At 46.5% G+C, this 17,145-nt stretch overlaps 1 protein-coding gene across 2 annotated transcripts in view; it reads right to left on the bottom strand.

The window, feature by feature from the left end:
* The window catches only part of LOC126516760 (piwi-like protein Siwi), a 173,529-nt gene that overhangs the window by 61,802 nt on the left and 94,582 nt on the right, over positions 1-17,145 (bottom strand). For both annotated transcript variants that reach the window (XM_055063976.1, XM_055063977.2), the window contains 2 exons: positions 16,396-16,513; positions 5,629-5,746 (listed from right to left, as the gene is read on the bottom strand). In XM_055063976.1, coding sequence (XP_054919951.1) covers positions 5,629-5,746; positions 16,396-16,513 — 236 coding nt within the window. The remainder of the gene's footprint in view (positions 1-5,628; positions 5,747-16,395; positions 16,514-17,145) is intronic.

Genomic DNA, 17,145 nt, shown 5'->3' with positions numbered 1-17,145 from the left:
TCTGTATGGCCGTCGTTTCGTCAGGTTTGCGGTGAAATGGGGATCGGGAATTGCCGTATAGCACCCCAAATGTTCGAATTACCTGGGTTAACCTAGGCCGCCGGTTCGAATTATTCGGTCAAATTTACACTGGAAAATACGGGACCACAGAAAACCTTCGAATTATCCAGGATTGCGAATTAACTGAGTTCGAATTAACAAGGTTTTACTGTAATGTAAAGATCCGGCAAAGTGGGGATTGGGGTTGGATTAATTTTGGCTGCTCGCAGAATAAAAAAATGCCGACAATTACGTTATGTCCTAATGCGAAATTTGAGCACAGTTCTTCAGCTGTTTCAGCTTTTCGATATATTGAGGCAAAGAATTCGAGCAAGACATGTATGCACAGTTACAGATGACTTTTTATTCTTCACACATATTCCTTCTTCCGGATACACTCCACTCCCAGTTCTTGATTGTCATGAAGGAAGCTTTGTGGTTGGAGAAATAGATGGATATATGCTCGACTTACTACACCAATGCCTGGTTCGGCGTAGCGCACCTCTGGATTCTGGTGGCGACGGCACTGGACCTCTGCTCGAACAGCTCGTTTAGCAGCAGCAGCAGACGAAGGACTTTCACCGGTTGCCTCGCTCATGGCTCAGAAGGAACTGTCTGAGAATAAGCTACTTATATAAGCAGACGGATTATATTATAAACCATCTGTGAGCCTCGGACAATCCGTCGTGTGCGGAACAGCCACCACAAACGGAGTGTAGCTTGGCGCAACTGCCTCGCTTATTGGGAGGTCGTGGGAGGCAGTGCTTAGGCACATAGGATTGGTTAGTGGCGAAGAGATGGCAGCGACTGACTGACGCCGCTGATGCTGCAACTGAAGGTGGCTCTGCGTTTCGGCTTTGGAAGTGCGCAGAGTGATCCGCTGATACCAAGCCGGTACTTTGGCAACCGGAGAACACCGTGCGCTCTCGCGCTGTCGCCGCCACAGAGGAAGGGAGGGGGACGAAGAAAGGTACATGCAGTGATGAATGGTGGCGGCTATGCGTTTCGGCTTCGGCAGCAGCACATTATCGAGATCAGCTGCCACTGATCTGGCGCTCTGATTGCCGCTGCACAGGGTGGCATTGAAGGAGGAGCGAAGAGAACAAGGCTCACGCCGTGCGTGAGAGATGGCGCCAGGAGCGCGTGCAGCTAGAGCAGCGCGCTGGCCCGGCTACGGAGCTGGTTACAGCGAGGCACAACGGCGATGGCGACGCGAACCGCAGGGATGGGCACCAAAGAGCTGCACTCTGAAAATACCCCCCCCTTCCCTTTCTCGGAAAGACCGTGTTACAAAAAGACAAACCTGGCAGTGCAGCATCTCCAGTTCGACGTCCCATGCCCAGTGCCCCTGAGTGAAAAGGTAGAGTGTTATCCACGCTTTACTGTGAAACGCGTATCAGACCAGGAGGCCTTTTGCATTCTTGATGCTGAGTGCCACTAACGAACGGTCGGAGTTTCCACGAGCCATTCCTTTGTGCAGCAAGCAACCCTGAGAGCACTCTGCTGTTAATTTTTCCTCAGTGGCATGTACTGCCCTTCCGATGCAATCTCTTGTTGAACAGCATGTGCCCAAACAGTGCCATTTCAAATTCATCAGCATGAAATATTTACGACAAAGTAAGCAATCGTGTCTCTGTTAGGAGAAGTGATCTTGGAAGGGCAAAGCGCCGTTTGGCGTTTCATATATTGAATGTGGCGGTGAACAGATATTCTATACATGTATAGCACATTGCTATTTAGAAGCACTAATTGTTGGGAGTGTGGCACGTACGAACAGGGACAAGATGGAAAACACAGGTGAGCGCAGACTAGCAACAACTGTTTATTTCGAAAAACACACAAAATATATACCCTGGCATAAACACGTGTACCAGCTTAAGGGTGGATGCGGGGACCACATCACGAAAATTGCAAAAAAAAAAACTGATTTTTGGCAACAGCGAGTTTTGGTATCTGAAATGCCTCATCTACATTGTATCAAAATGGTTTGGCTGAAAATACACTGAGTGCCCCCAAAAATTTCATTTATCAGTGCACAGGGCGAGAAAACAGCTTTAAATTGCATAAAATCACCGCAGTTCGCGGAGCCCTAACTCGTCTTTCCCGCCACCGAACGCCGCCATCTTGGTATCGTTCGAAAACTCGAAGTTTCGCCATTCCGTTTCTGAATTCTTCGGTCATCGCCATCTTCTAACAAACACACAAACACAAAAGAAGCACGGGTCTGCTAGAGGTAGTCACACGGGCCCTGTGATAAAAGCGGGCCTCCAATTGGTTGCCGTGCTGAAAGACGTCTCGCCATTGGTTGCTGCTAAGGCAGCGAGCAAGCTGGCAACCGTAGTTGCCTGCTATGCAAACCACGTCGGCGTCTTTCTTTATTTGACACACGCAGAATTCGATTTCTGAAAGCTCCCAGGTCAGTGATGGATCGTCACTCATATTCGAAGATATTTTCAACGAAGCACTCCTCTGGAAAACAGAAGCGCAAGCCTCCTACGCCGAGAAAAAGATGGCGGCCAACAGGAGAAGCGGAGCACCCGACTGAACACACGGATAACGTGCCGCGTTATCTTGCACCGTGTTATTCCAGCAGCGAAGCCAACAATCGCCCTGTGCCATTGACACTGATAACCAAGCCACCAGAAGACAAGCCAACGGAGGCTCTCGCACCTGTGCGTATGGCCGCGCGAGTCCGCAACCGAAATCGTGTCGTAGGAGGCAATGTGAGTCAAAGGTCACCATCGCCGGCAGAGATGGTGTACCCTGTTTCTGACGCATTATGCAACAGGGACACGCAGCCTGCAAGTGAGCCCCAACTGTCGACGAGCTACAGTATGGTGATAAGGTTCACCAGACGAATCATCATCCGAATGTTGCTCGATTCAGACGCGCCTCAAGCCGCGTTTCGTGTCAGCGGTGACGGCAGAAGTGCAGGCATGAGACGTTCGTGACTCCCTTCGCGCAGTGTCCGCAACTGAGCGTAAGTTCAGTTTGATGGACCAGCAAGGCCAAGAACAAATTTCGGCCCCTTGTTCATTATTGTGCAGGTTTTCACGACGAACTCTTTGATCGCTAAAACTCTGTGCCCAAGATACCAACAGCGTTCTGTGAGTGTACACGGCAATACTAGGCTCAGTCTGGCAGTGAAAATGGTGCTCTCATGCACTACTTGTGGCTTTATTGAGTCCCAGTGGTCCTCTTAAAGGAAGGAGGAAGGAAAGTGCAAGGGTGTAAGATGTGAACATTCGCTCAATGCAAGCTGTTCAAGCAATAGGGAAAGGGCAGACAGTGAGTGAGTGAGAAAACTATTTTGAATCAGAACGCCTCGCGTCTGGCGAGGGCAGGCAGCTCTGAACGATTTCTGGGCCACAATGAATGTGTCCCATCATGATTTACACCACAAAACATTCCAGGGCCACTTGAAGGGGCTGTTCAAGCCTACTGCAGAGGAGGCTGCCAACAACATCTTTATGGATGCTGCAGCTGCTGTGAAGAAGGTATACAGCGAGATGGAGGTTGGCTTCCCTAAAAATGCGACCGTTGTTTATGATGGCACTAGGCTCACGCGCGGTCATGGCTCCCACATTGGGGGTTGGATGCATAACAGGATTCCACACAGGGCTGGCTTGTGCTGGACAGTGTTCTGTCAAACTTCTGCCTTGGGTGTAGCCAGGGCCCAGCAGAGAGTGACCCCACATACGTTCAGTGGAGGCAGCAGCATCAGTGTAAAAAAAAAAACAGAAGTTGGCTCCGGGTGAATGGAAGTGGAGGCTGCATTGCAGCTTTTTGGCCGTTCATTGGCCAAGAACGACCTGCGATATACTGCAGTCGTCTCTGATGGAGACAGCCGTGTTTTCCAGGCGTTGTGAGATGAGCAGCCATATGGGTTTATAGCGGCCACAAAAGAAGACTGCATAAAGCATGTGAAAAAAGAATGGGCACTGGCCTTCGCTCTATTGTGAGCAAGGCCAAGAAAGGGGAACCACTGGGTGGCAAAGGTGGGCTCACGCAACAGTTGATAAAAAAAGCTCACCAACCACTACGGCCTGGCTATCAGCAAGAACACTAACGATGTTGCTGCAATGCAGAAAGCTGTCATGGCCACGTATTATTACGTGACCTCTACCGACAGTGACCCCCACCATGAGCCCCTGGCCCTCTCAGCTGGTGTGAGCAGAGAGCAGCAGAAGTGAAAAAAGAAGCACAGCCTGCTCACAAATGCAAGCTTATGAGCATAGTTGCCCAAGCCATGCTGCCTTTGTATCAATGTCTTTCAGAAGTCCACTTGCTGGAGCGCTGCAAGGGTGGAAGGACCCAGAACGCAGCTGAAAGCTTGCACTCGGTTATTTGGTCAACATTGTCAAAGGACGAGCATGCCTCACATTTTGCGGTACAGTGGTAAACGAGGCAGTCATGAAACATAATTCAGAGAGCCAAAGAGCTTACTTGGAAATGTGTGCTACCTTGGGTGTACATCCTGGTGCCCTTGCCATCCGGAGGGCTCAAGAAAAGGATAAAGAATGCCTGACAGCAATGATTCAAAATATTACAGCCCTGGTGATTTTATAAATTTTTGCAGTGCTTTTAAAACTTTGCAGCCAGTTTTCTCAATTGCGTTTTTTTGTCAATCACCTCGCTCATGCAAAGTGTAGTACAACAATGGTTGGACCGATTTTGGTCCAGTTTGTTTTGCTGTGATCCATAAGCTGTGCTGTACTTAAGGACAGTCTTGAAATGTTTCTTTATCTTTCCATTATTTCATTATTTCACAATAACAACATGGCTCCATGCAGTGAAGCACAGCTATGTGCATGTTATGTTGAGCAAAAAATTATCAGCGCATTAAAAAAAAAATGAACACTGTCTTGGTGTAGATTAGACATTTGGGCAAACATGCAAAGTATTCCCGGCTCTCTATCATGTTTTGTTACTGTGCCAAGCTTTCCACAAGCGAGGAGCTTATAAATTCTTATAAAACAAAAAGTAATAAAGATAGCTTTATGAAATTTTATATTTGTCTCTTTATTGCAATGTGCAGTGTGTGTGCCAAATTTCAGCCCTTTCTGTCAAGAAACAAAAAGGTTAGTTTTGATCCCCTCCTCCTCTCTTAAAGATTAGTGGTTAAATAATCAATTTCTAGTTCGTGCAGATAAGTCCGATGACGTGTGTAGCAAGGCTATCGGTGAGTCTGCACGAACAAGAAATTGATTACTTAACCACTAATCTTTAAGGTGCTACACGTGTTTACACCAGGGTGTATATTTTGCGTGTTTTTCAAGATAAAAAAGTGTTGCTAGTCTGTGCTCGTCCGTGTTTTCTATCTTGTCCCTGTTCGTTGATGCCATTCTTCATTGAGTACATCACTATGCTTTTGCATAGGTTCTCCGAGGAGATTTTGCAACGCTTTGACATAGGAAATAACTCCATATATCCAGGACTGACTGTAATAAATGCTCTGATCTCGGCTCTTCTACTGCCACTGAAGCAATGTCAAGTCGTATAATAAGCACACACAACAGTATATGCAACAGTAGCACTTTGCTTTTGGTAAACTACATGTGAAGAAGGAAAAAAAAAGTTACGAATTACCTTGATGTTCTTTCCGTGAATCACTTTTTCAGGCTGAACCTGACGAGCATCAATTTCAACAGGGCTGTCTGCGAACTTCAGACCCCACTGGCCCATCTCCTTTGTGACCTGTGCATTTCTAAAGAAAACAGCATAAAATGAGTAAACAGAAAACTCGCAAGGAAGATTCTCAAGTACAGTAGACTTCTTTATTAAACCCTTACGAGACAGCAAGATTTGTCATAATTATCCAAAAGGTCAAATTAAAGAACGGCAACAAAATGACGTAATTTAAACTTGACAAAAAAATGACATACAGCGTGAAGGACAAGGACTGCGAGAGACAACATACGTATGTCGTCTCTAGCAGTCCTTCTCCTTCGCGCTGTACGTCACTTTTATCATGAATTACCAACTAGCCCAAGCAACCACACTAATTTAAACTTTTTTTATTGTTTGTAGTAGTGTAACGCATTTTGACTTCTTGCTCTTGATTGTAAATCAACCAGCACAGTTGTTGACGTTCGCAGCTATCTTGTGTGCTTGCAGTAGAGTAACCACCAGGCTTGCTTCATCGTCCTCGCACATATCAGGCATAGTGTCACTGCTGCAGCCATGGATGCTAAAAGCATGCTTCAAGCAATTCTTTATTGTGCTTAGCATCACTGAAGTCCATGCCCTAATGAGGGCAGCAGTGTTACTTAGTATGGCATAGAAGTGTCCTTACACACAAGGACTCTCTTAAGGAATAGCTTTGTATATACCATCTTGAGGCACTTTTGAGGCACTTAATCACTGCTTGAACTATGGGCTGGAGGACAGTAGTGGTATTTGGAGGCAAGAATTCGATCCTAACTGCTTCCAGTCCTTTCATGTCACCATGGGCAGGACAAGTGTCAACAATGAGCAAGATATTCCTCTTCGCCCATTTGAATTCCGCTTCAAGTTTGCGCAGCAAACCTCAAACAAAGCTTGTCATTCAAGTACGTGTGTTAGCCTCGTAGGTGACTGAAGGCGCCCACACACCTTTGAAATGCCTCGGCTGTTTTGATATGCCCATGACAAAAAGTTTGGCTTTGTGGCTTTTTTTTTTATGTTGGTGACGCAAAATATGACTGTTATTCCCTTCCAAGCTTAGTTTGCCACTGGTGTGATGCTCTCCTATGAGACAACGCCTGGTCTGGCAGGCACTTGGAATGCAGCTAGTGCAGTGCGTGTTTCTTAAGTAGGCACATAAGTCACGTGATGTCTGTTGCAAGTTGGTAGAAATGCTTCCACCTACAGCTGCCACTTCACTCACTGCTTTGAAAGCGAAGACATGTCTATTCTTTAAAGCGCGAGGTTCAGCCATCGCTGCACTTAAACCGTTCAGTTAAGAACCGCAAGAACAATTCGTCGGCCTTTGCCGACAGGAATGGGCCACTAACTGGCAGATTGGAGCCCCGTGTGCGCTCGAGCCAGAGGAGAAACGCCTTTTCAAGCTTCGGGTGCACTACTTCCCGAAGCCTCTTTCGGTCTGGTGCGTATCAGATTGTGTTGTTCTGATGCCTGTCGTTTGCTTTTAAAATGGTCATCAGTGGCCTTTTAGAATTCCCATGATGCACTGCCACTGAAGTCTTTTTTACTACAGAATCAACTTCTTCAATCGTACCCAATATCTACTTCACCGATAAAACTTAGGATTTACATTGCAGCGACATGATTCACACGGCAGCAGTGCAGCTGATGAGGGAATGCGCAACAAGCTGCATTGCAGCCTGCGGGGCTGTGGCCAGTACAAAAGGTGGGTCACGTGTGTAGGTGTGCTTGCCTTGTGCCTGGTTAAGCATCGCGCCAAGAAAAGGAGAGATGGTAGAGTGTCTCGTGCATAATTTTCACACCTGCCCACCATCTCGGGTATTCGTTTCTTTTTTCTCTTAAAGTACTGCTTGGTTTTGACCTGTTAAGCAATAAATAAAGCAATCGGCTTTAATTTCAACTGGTTCAGTGACATAAGAATGCAAATGCTCAGCTAGGAGCGACAAAGGCAGCAGATAATTCCCGGTATGGGCAAAAAAAAAGTATGAATTACCAGAAATAACTGAATGGTTCAGTTTGAATTAAGCAGCTTCTAAATGCATTGAAAACGTAGTGGGCTGACCAAAACTTGAAAATTTCTTTGAAATAACTGGAATTTGAAATATCCAAGTTTGAATAATCGAGCATTTACTGTAAATATGTAAACCGGTAAATACATTTGCAGGAAACACCATTTTTCAGTGCCAACATTCAGTAGATTGCCAAATTGCAATTGTATGTTTTCCAGCCACTATGTCATGTGCACAAAAAAAGGGGGGGGCGGGGGGGCGCAAGGCACAACTGATTGAGCGCAGTAGCCGTTCCCTGCAGCAGCTTTCCCGCAGTACTCGCCCACTCGAGTCACATAAAAATGCTGGCATGTACTGTTTTCTCTTCCGGTACCAGCAAATCTTCTCGAGGGTCCTCACACGCCACATTCACAGCTATGGCCTCCTACCCTATTGCAATAAGCATCTTCATGTATCTGTTTTACAGCGTGTGTATTGTAGTGCCAGTGGAAGCGTATTGCATTCCTTAATATTATAAGGAACCATTTAATCCAGCCGAGCTCGAGCTACAACGAAGCAGAACAAGCTGTGCGGCTGATGATGATAACTACAGAGGAATTTGTACAAGTGATGATGTGTAGAGATGAAAAAGAGTCAGTCATGGGTCGTGTTCACACTAATTCCCTCCCGCAGTGGAAGCGGCCGCCTGGTCGCATGACATTATGATGAAATGCAGTGAGTGTACGGTAATAAGCACGAAAAATGCACAATTTCTGTACCACGGCAACGGTGGTCGGAAGAAATTCTAAGGGGTGAGACAAGGTAATTAACCGGAGATATCTGCTCAATGACCGTGTAGGGTCCAATAAGACGACTGGCGAATTTATCACATAAACCAGGAACCCGCACAGAAGTCCATAGAAGAACTTCGTCACCAGGGGAAAAAGTGACAACATGGTGAGTCGAGTCATAGCGATGTGTCCGTTTATCCTGAGCGATGTCGGTGTTAATGCGCGCTCGATGACGGCTGTCTTCGAGGCGAGACAAAAATTTTTCTGAGAAGGGCGTTGCTGAGGACACGGGAGCCGTAAGGAATGAGATGTCCAGGACGAAACTAGGTGAGCGGTCATAAACGAGGAAAAATGGACGAAAGCCGGTGGTGTGTTGTACTGCCATATTGTATGCAAATGTCACAAACGGCACGATTGCATCCCGGCTGGTGTGGTCGGGGCTGATGTACATAGCAATCACATCCAATAGAGTACGATGGAAACGCTCTGTTAAGCCGCTGGTCTGCGAGTGGTAACTCAAAGTAGTCTCGTGAAAGGTGTTGGAGGCGCGCAGAACTTCGGTAAGAAGAGACGAGAGGAAGGCTTTGCCGCGGCCGCTGAGGAGAATGCGCAGAGCTCCGCGACCTAAGAGGATGTTGCATAGAAAGAATTCAATGACTTCAGTGGAACTCCCAGATTGTATACAGGCTGTCTCGGCATAGCTTGTCAGACGGTCGCCGGTTGTAACAATCCAGCAATTGCCATTGGAAGTCTTCGGAAGAGGACCATACAAGGCTATTCCGAGGACCTCGAAAGGCAAAGTGGGACAAGGAAGAGGTTGCAAAAGACCAGAAGGAGGAGTCATAGATCGTTTGCAGCATCCACAAAGAGCGCATGATGCGATGTACCATCATGAGCAATATGAAAGAGAACACAGGAACGCATGGCAAACAGCCTCAAAACAGACTCGGAGCAATACGCGGATGGCACTGTGAAAAACAAAGGGGGAAAGGAGGGCGCTCTTCCACCAGCAGTTGGCACTCCCACCACGCTGGCATTTCTACAAAGGAGCAGCTTACGTTATGGATTCGTCCGACAGCCGATAAGACGGTAATCGTCGCCAGTGACTTACACCGATTCATTTTCTTTTCTATCATTTTTTTTTTTCTTCGCACAACCGCTTGATAGTACTCTTAGACCAAGTTTGCTCTGTATTTAAAACCAATTCTTTATTTGAATCGACGCACCCGGTTGTCAGTGGCACCTCGAACAGCGGCGGTGCTCGAACCAATGATGACAGAGGAATAGAAAAAATAAAAAAAAAATTGATAAACTGTCTCTCGTGCGACTTTGTTGCACGAAGTTTGTTCAGAAAAATTCACATAGCGCACTGCAGTGGCCCACGCAGGGCAGTCAACTCTGATTTTGTAGCCTCAAGATGCCTTGAGTGCCTCTTAAACAGCAGGAAGATATAACAGGAATGTCTGAAAGAGGTTATACGCAGCGCAATATTGCGCTCGTGACAGGCCGCCCATTGAAAACAGTCAACCGGATTATCCAGGCTTACTGAGACGAAAGACGCACAAACGATGCGCCGCACTGCAGACGACCCCGATCAACAATGAACGACCAAGATTTTTGCATTGTGGCTGCCGTCAGCGACAAACCATTTCAAAGTGCAAAAAACGTTCGAGGTGCTCTTGGCTTGGACAACTTGAATGACAGCACAGTACGACGAAGGCTTAGAGAAGCAGGACTGCGAAGTCGCATCGCTGCACAGAAACCTCTGCTCACCGCAGCCAACAAAGCAGCTCGCCTAAGGTTCGCTACTGAACACCGCAGCTGGAGCGAGAGCGAGTGGAGGTATGTAGTTTTCTCTGATGAGTCCACATTCTTGAGCCGCTGGGACCAATGAAAGAGAGTGTGGCGGACCACAAACGCATGCTTTAGTCCGCAGAATATCCAGGAGGCGGCCGCCAGCAGACGCGTGTCTGTGAACATTTGGGGGGCAATTTCCCACGAAGGCCTAGGCCCACTGGTGAGAATTGATGGGAGGTTCACCAGTGCTGCGTATTGCACTCTGCTCGAACACCAGATGATCCCCTATGTGTTGAACGGGCCGCACCCGGATGGGTGTTATTTTTTCCAGCAAGACTTGTCTCCCGTTCACACATCGAAGGACGTGGCACACCTTTTGGAAGAGCGAGGGGTAATGCAACTTCAGTGGTGCGCGAAGGGTGCCGACATGAACATTATAGAACACATTTGGGGCCATATGAAAGTGGACCTTTCGAAGAGGTCACTAGAATCGGCGAACTCCGACCAACTATGGGAAGCAATAGAACATGAGTGGAAGTGCCTTCAGCGTGATACCGCATTCATCGAGGCTTTCTACGTGTCTCTGCCCCTAAGTATGGAGGCGGTCGTCCAAGCCGACGGTGGCATGACGCGTTATTAGGCCACCAACGAACAAAACAAAGGATGAGCGTAAGCTGCGATAACGCTATTGCCTTATTTCATTTGCTTCAATATCTTTTTAATATTCGGCAAGCACCAATAAACTTATTTTGAAGTCACCCTTAAAGACCATTTTTTCCCAATTTACAAGATTTACCATAAATCAATATCGAAGTCAGGAACAGTGCTACCTTTTGTAACGATTCGGCGCAAAAAGTTACCAGTGATGCAATATCGAACAGTATTATCACTGTCTGCTGGCGATGTAAAGTTCAGCAGTTTGCAGACGCACGGCGGGAGTGCGAACAGTTGTTAGAACAGCGTCCCCCTTTCCACTTTGTTTCTGACAGCGGCCGCTGCGTATCACCCATATAGCTGGGTCTGAGGGTGTTTTCTAGGCGTTCCTGTGTTCCCTTTCATATTGCTCATAATACTACCTGGCAGCGGCAGAAGAGAGGCCAGGCCAAGAGCACCAACTATGTATTCTGTCGTTTGTCTTGTGGTATCCGAGGTGACCTGCCGTCGGATCATCATGAAAGGCTTCAAGCACCTCATGTTCCAGAGAATGCGGTATGATGGGTACCCATTTGTTGCCATCGACGTGATAAATATAGCGATGCAAAGCGCCATCGTGAAGCTTGAATTGTTTAAGTTGTCGACAGAGTTTGGCACGGAGTTTGGCATTTGGAGGTGAAGCAGAGCCTTGCAAGTGGTCGAGAATAGTTTGGCAGTATGGGTCGGCACATTGGTGGGAAACAAGGACAGGGTGGCGATTAGGTTTCAGCCAGTTGAGCGTTGAGACGGACAGGGGTGATGAAGTGGGCTCGGGCTGTACATCAGTACGATTAGGCGATGCTGAGCCATTATTGCTCCGTAAAGGGCAATGAGATAGAGCATCTGCGTCTTGGTGACTCTTGCCAGACCTGTAGGTAACATCGAAATCATACTCCTGTAAACGGATCACCCAGCGATGAAGGCGACCCGATAGGTTCTTTAGCAACCATAGCTAGCACAGTGCAGTATGGTCGGCGACGACTGCAAAGTGACGGCCGTGGAGATATGGCCGAAACTTTTGCACTGCCCAAACAAATGCAAGGCACTCTTCTTCAGTGATGGTGTCATTTTTCTCAGCAGCAGTCGGCGTCCAACTGGCGTAAGCAACGACTTGTTCATGCAAGGTGGTGTCACATTGCAGCAGAACAGCACCGAGACCATGACTGCTGGCGTCAGTGTGAATGATAGTAGCTGCACATTGGTCAAATTGGCACAGTACCAGGTCAGACATCGGGGCCTGCTTAAGTGAAAAAGGCACTTTGACAATCGGCAGGCCAAACAAAGTGTGCGTTATTTGAGAGGAGTTGATGGAGCGGAGACGCAAGCACAGCAAAGTTGTGTATGAAGCGCCGGAAGTACGAGGCCAGTCAGAGAAAACTGCGCAGCTCTTTTGGGCGCAGAAGATGAGGAAACTCAAGGACGGCGGAAAGTTTCTTAGGGTGCGGTCGAATGCCATCTTTGCTGGCTAAGTGCCCCAGAATTTTGATAGTCTTTCCTTCAAAAGTAAATTTTTTCGTGTTGAGTTGTATGCCAGCGTTTGCAAGGCAGGTTAGCACTAGTTCAAGATGCTGCAGATGTTCTGGGAAAGTGGTTGAAAACACTACGATGTCGTTGAGATAGCAAGGACAGGAGCTCCATTTTAAACCCCACAGGACATTATCTATCATGCATTCGGAGGTGGCAGGCACATTGCAGAACCCAAAGGGCATCACATTAAACTTGTATAGCCCCTCTCGGGTTGCAAAAGCGGTTTTCTCCTAGTCGGACTCTGACACCGGTATTTGCCAGTAGCCAGATCTAAGATCAAGACTAAAAAAATAATCGGCACCCTGTAAAGAATCTAGTGCGTCGTCGATCCGTGGCAAAGGGTAAACACATTTGCGTGTGATTTTATTCAAGCCACGGTAATCGACACAAAAACGCACTGAACCTGTTTTCTTCTGCACTAGAACAACTGGAGGGGACCAGAAGCTTCAGGAAGGTCGTATTATTATATTCCGTCGAAGCATGTCAGATACAATTTCCTCTATGATTTCGCGCTCCTTACGAGACACGTGATATGGCCACCGGTGAACAATGCGGGAGCCGTCAGTGTCAGTGGTGCAGCCAGAAATTTAGTTCAGGGGGGGGCTCACGCTGCAGCTTGGCCTCCTCCTTAAGAGGAAGCTTTAGCTCCGGTGCTGCTATCTAAATACATGTAGAAGGTGAATTCGTTTTTCTCGGCAACCACTGCACCAAATTTGACGAGGTTTGTTGCATTTAAAAGAAAAACTTTAATTATACTGACTTCTGGTATCGAATTTTTCCTTTAGTTGTCAATTATTTATTAAAAATTGGCAAAAATCGCAAATTTTCAGATAACGAGACTATCACGTTTAAAACTGTAACTTAACAATGAAAAATAATATAAATTCTGTGAATCGCATCTGATAGTACATCTATAGCAGACAAAATTGATATGTTACACATGAATCTAAAAAAATTTAGTATTATGGAAATACAGCTTTTGCAGAACCATTGTACACCACATAATCAAATCATGCAAAATAAAAATTGACATACCAAATTTGTTCACTTTGACTCTTATAATAGATGCCGTTTACAGAACCGCGATATCTGTTCTTGATGCAGAGCTATTAGTTCGTAAACATCGTGCTTCTATTTTTTTCGGGCTTTCGAATTTTTCAAAATATTCTAAACAAAATTCAGGCCCTAAATCGAAATTCCGCTTCCAACAGATACTAGAATTTAACTTTCTCAAATATGCAACAAATTTCATTAAAAGCGATCCATGGGTTATCTCAGAAAAGCGTTCCTGCGTTGTACATGTATTTGAATAGGCCGCGTAGGAGTTGGGCCTGAGCTAAAGCTATCTCTTAAACAATTTGTCGAGGGATCAAATACATGAATAATAACTGCATTGCCATTGCCAAAAATGCTGCAAACGAATGCTTGCTGCTCAACTTCTGAAGCGTCCATTATATCATGCAATCATGTTCAACACAATGTATAAGAGCATTAAAGAACATTTACCTTCACACCTGCATGTCACTTTTGTAAATGAGGGATGCCTGTGTGCTACACGCATGCCTCGCAGATAATGAACCGATCCATTATTGCGTGGGGGGGTAGGCTCACTTTCACTTGACTCACTCTCGTTCATTAGAAATGCGAAGATACAATGGAATATACAAATGCTTGATAAAGGGTAAAAAAGTGTCACTGGAAAGAAAGTTCACTGCACTTATACACAAAACCTCGCAACAAGATATTTAAATATCCGTATAAGTCTCCAATAAATCTATGTATCTAAAAAAATTCACTGTATATAATGCATCAAACAAGGCAAATAAACATGTTGCACAATCACAGATTCACAGAATCCTAGATCCCACCCCCATTCCATCCATTCTCCCCGATGTATCGCGCGCGATGGAAGGCGGCGCGCTTGCTCTTCGCTTTTCTCCTTTGTGCACACAAGACTGAGCCACCATCGTCGGCTCACCCATTTGCCCCCCCCCCCCCCCCCCCCCTTGCTTTCACTCGCACATACAGCATGTGGCGCGTGGTCACGGTGTTATCGCCCTTGGACTTCATACGAAACATGAGGGCGATGGCAACAGCAGGAATGCGCCTCGAGTGCCTATATAATTGCTATCGCAATAATATAATAGTATCCAGCAACTGAAGCATCTTGTTGCTGATTACTTTCCGCAAAAGAAGTAACAAAATCGAACTTCCGCCATGCGACACTTCGCTGCGCCGCGACAATGTATTTTTTTTTTCCTTTTGTGGGGTGGGGGCACCGAAATGAAAAAAAAAACACAAAGGCGAGTATGTTGGCCACAATCCAATGCCTACTTTGGGCACTTAATGTGGCTACCGGATTAATATCTAAGAAAACCTGAGAGCTTGGTCCACCGAGAGCCATACGCATAGTGCTTGGTATCCTACACCGACGAGACGAGACTTTCTAGAGAGGTTGCACTCAAGCGAATACGGTGCAATCTGTCGAGTCCTCACAGTGGTGGCAGTGAGCAACAATTTTCTTTTTCTCGTCTGCTAGCCAGAAGGCGTCCAAAACTCTGCCAGGCGAAAATCCACTCGGCTAGAGAAAACCAAACGTGCACTTAAGTGCACCGCACAATGGACAGGGCAACACGAGAAAAACGCATGCGCTCTGACTGGCCCTGGCAGCCTGTGGGTAGGGTAATGAGAACAAAAAAACTGAAGAGGCTCAGTGTGTCCTCGTGAAATAAATAAATAAGAACGTATTTACCCTGGCTGGCTTTAGTGTCTTCACATGATGGATGCTTTGGCGTAGGTGAAAAAAAAAGTTAATATTTTTTTACGCGACACGATGGTACAAATGAACCACCAGAACACTTCATGTCATCGGACCTCGCTACATGCTTTGTAAATTTGTCTGAGAGTGTGTTGATTTGGCTTGTCTCATTGTATGTTCCGACCTAAGACTTTTCTAAACTCAATGCACCTTTGGCGTCAAATATTTATAACAACATTAAATCCACAAACTTCCGCAACTGAATATCTAAAGCGCAACTTTGGAAATGTGAATGCACCTTTCACATCAAAAGTTTATGAGAACTTTATACCCATACAGTTTCGGAATTGACATCCATGCGCTCCGTATATTCCGCGGCGAGCCCATTCGCCATCAAAATGCCCTTGAAGCTTTGTGCTCGGATGGGGCTGCTTGTGGTATATACTCCCGATGCATGGGCATTGCCGCGAAATCCAGCAGAGTTCACAATGTTCGAGGTGAAATGTCTTTTCAAGCATAAAAAAGAGATTCTAGACATAATCTAGAATGATTTCCGGCGGCGGGGGTTGCTTTGGTCGACAATGCATGGATAGCTTGAAAAAAGTTTTTCGCAGGAGGGGCTGAAACCCCATAAGCCCCCTTCCCCCCTGGCTATGCCCCTGGTCAGTGTGTATGCGATGAGTCGCAGCAGCCGTCATATCGAGGGCTGGCGAATTGATGTCAAACAAGGAACAGTGTTTTTCTAATAGTGCGAGCAGATCGTGACTTTGGGCAGTGGTCAGGTCAGGGTTTATGCTTGCTGATAGCAGTGTGGAAGAGGCAGCGAGTGGTGACGGCGTTGATTCTCGTAGCACAGTCGAAAGGGCAACAACTGCATTAGGCTGTGCATCAACAGCACAAGTGACACTTGATCCACGGGGTAGCAGTCGAGGTTCGGTAGTTTGGTTTAACGCGGTGAGGAATGCAGAGCCATGAGAGAAGTGAACAACGCGAGCTTACGCTTAGAAGCAATAAGGACGCTCATTAAAAAAAGTCACTCTAAGAAATACGTTCGTAACTGCATTCTTAAACATTTAGTAAGTAAGAGTAACAAAGAAATTAAGCATCTTTCACGCGACTTTAAACTCGGAAAAGAAGGAAAGACTGGTCCACATACCTGTTCATGTTTCGCATGAATTCCTGGAGGTTGACCACACGCTTCGCAGGGTCCAGTTTCATCTCACTGGCTAAGTCCTTCATTATGGTGAAGTTTGAACGAATGTCATCTGTCAGCCCTGTGACCAGACAGCAAAGCAGCAAGGCTATTCTTCACAAGAATGATGCAATGCACAAATCGGGGTATTGAATACAGTCTATGCTCGTTACAACAGGCCCGTGTACAACAGGCCCGTGTACAACAGGCCCGTGTACAACACTTTTGGATATGACCAACTATATTTCAGCCTTAATTTGTTCTACCTATTTTATTAACGCAACGAAGTTCACTTTTAATGGACCACGCTACAATGTACTATCGGCTACAGCGGATGAAATTAGCGACAATTTTTCTTAAAATCGGGCGTATAAAACGGACTTTTGCAGTGTCGACACAGGCTGGCAACTGACTTGCGAGGGTTAAAGTCCCTTGATAATTTTAAAGTACCAGAACTCTTTGAACTCTGCCTCCGCTGTGCAACCTCCTCACCTCCTCCTCACCCCTTGCGCGTCCCGCCCCCCCACGGCAACCAGTTTTGCCCCCGTTTTTCTGCAGGACGATTGGTCTCCCTGCCGTTGCCCTTGGAAACGCGCGGATCTTGCGTTTTGCTTGTTTTTCTTTTTCGTCCGCACCATTTTTCTCCTCAGCTCGGCTGGCTCAGCACTTTAGCTTGGTGTCGAACATTGTACGCTGTGTTTCCTACTTTCTGCG

The sequence above is a fragment of the Dermacentor andersoni genome, chromosome 1 (assembly GCF_023375885.2).
Source record: "Dermacentor andersoni chromosome 1, qqDerAnde1_hic_scaffold, whole genome shotgun sequence".
NCBI lineage: Eukaryota > Metazoa > Arthropoda > Arachnida > Ixodida > Ixodidae > Dermacentor > Dermacentor andersoni.
The sequence above is the reverse complement of the archived record's forward strand: the minus strand, read 5'-3'. Positions and strand labels throughout refer to the sequence as shown.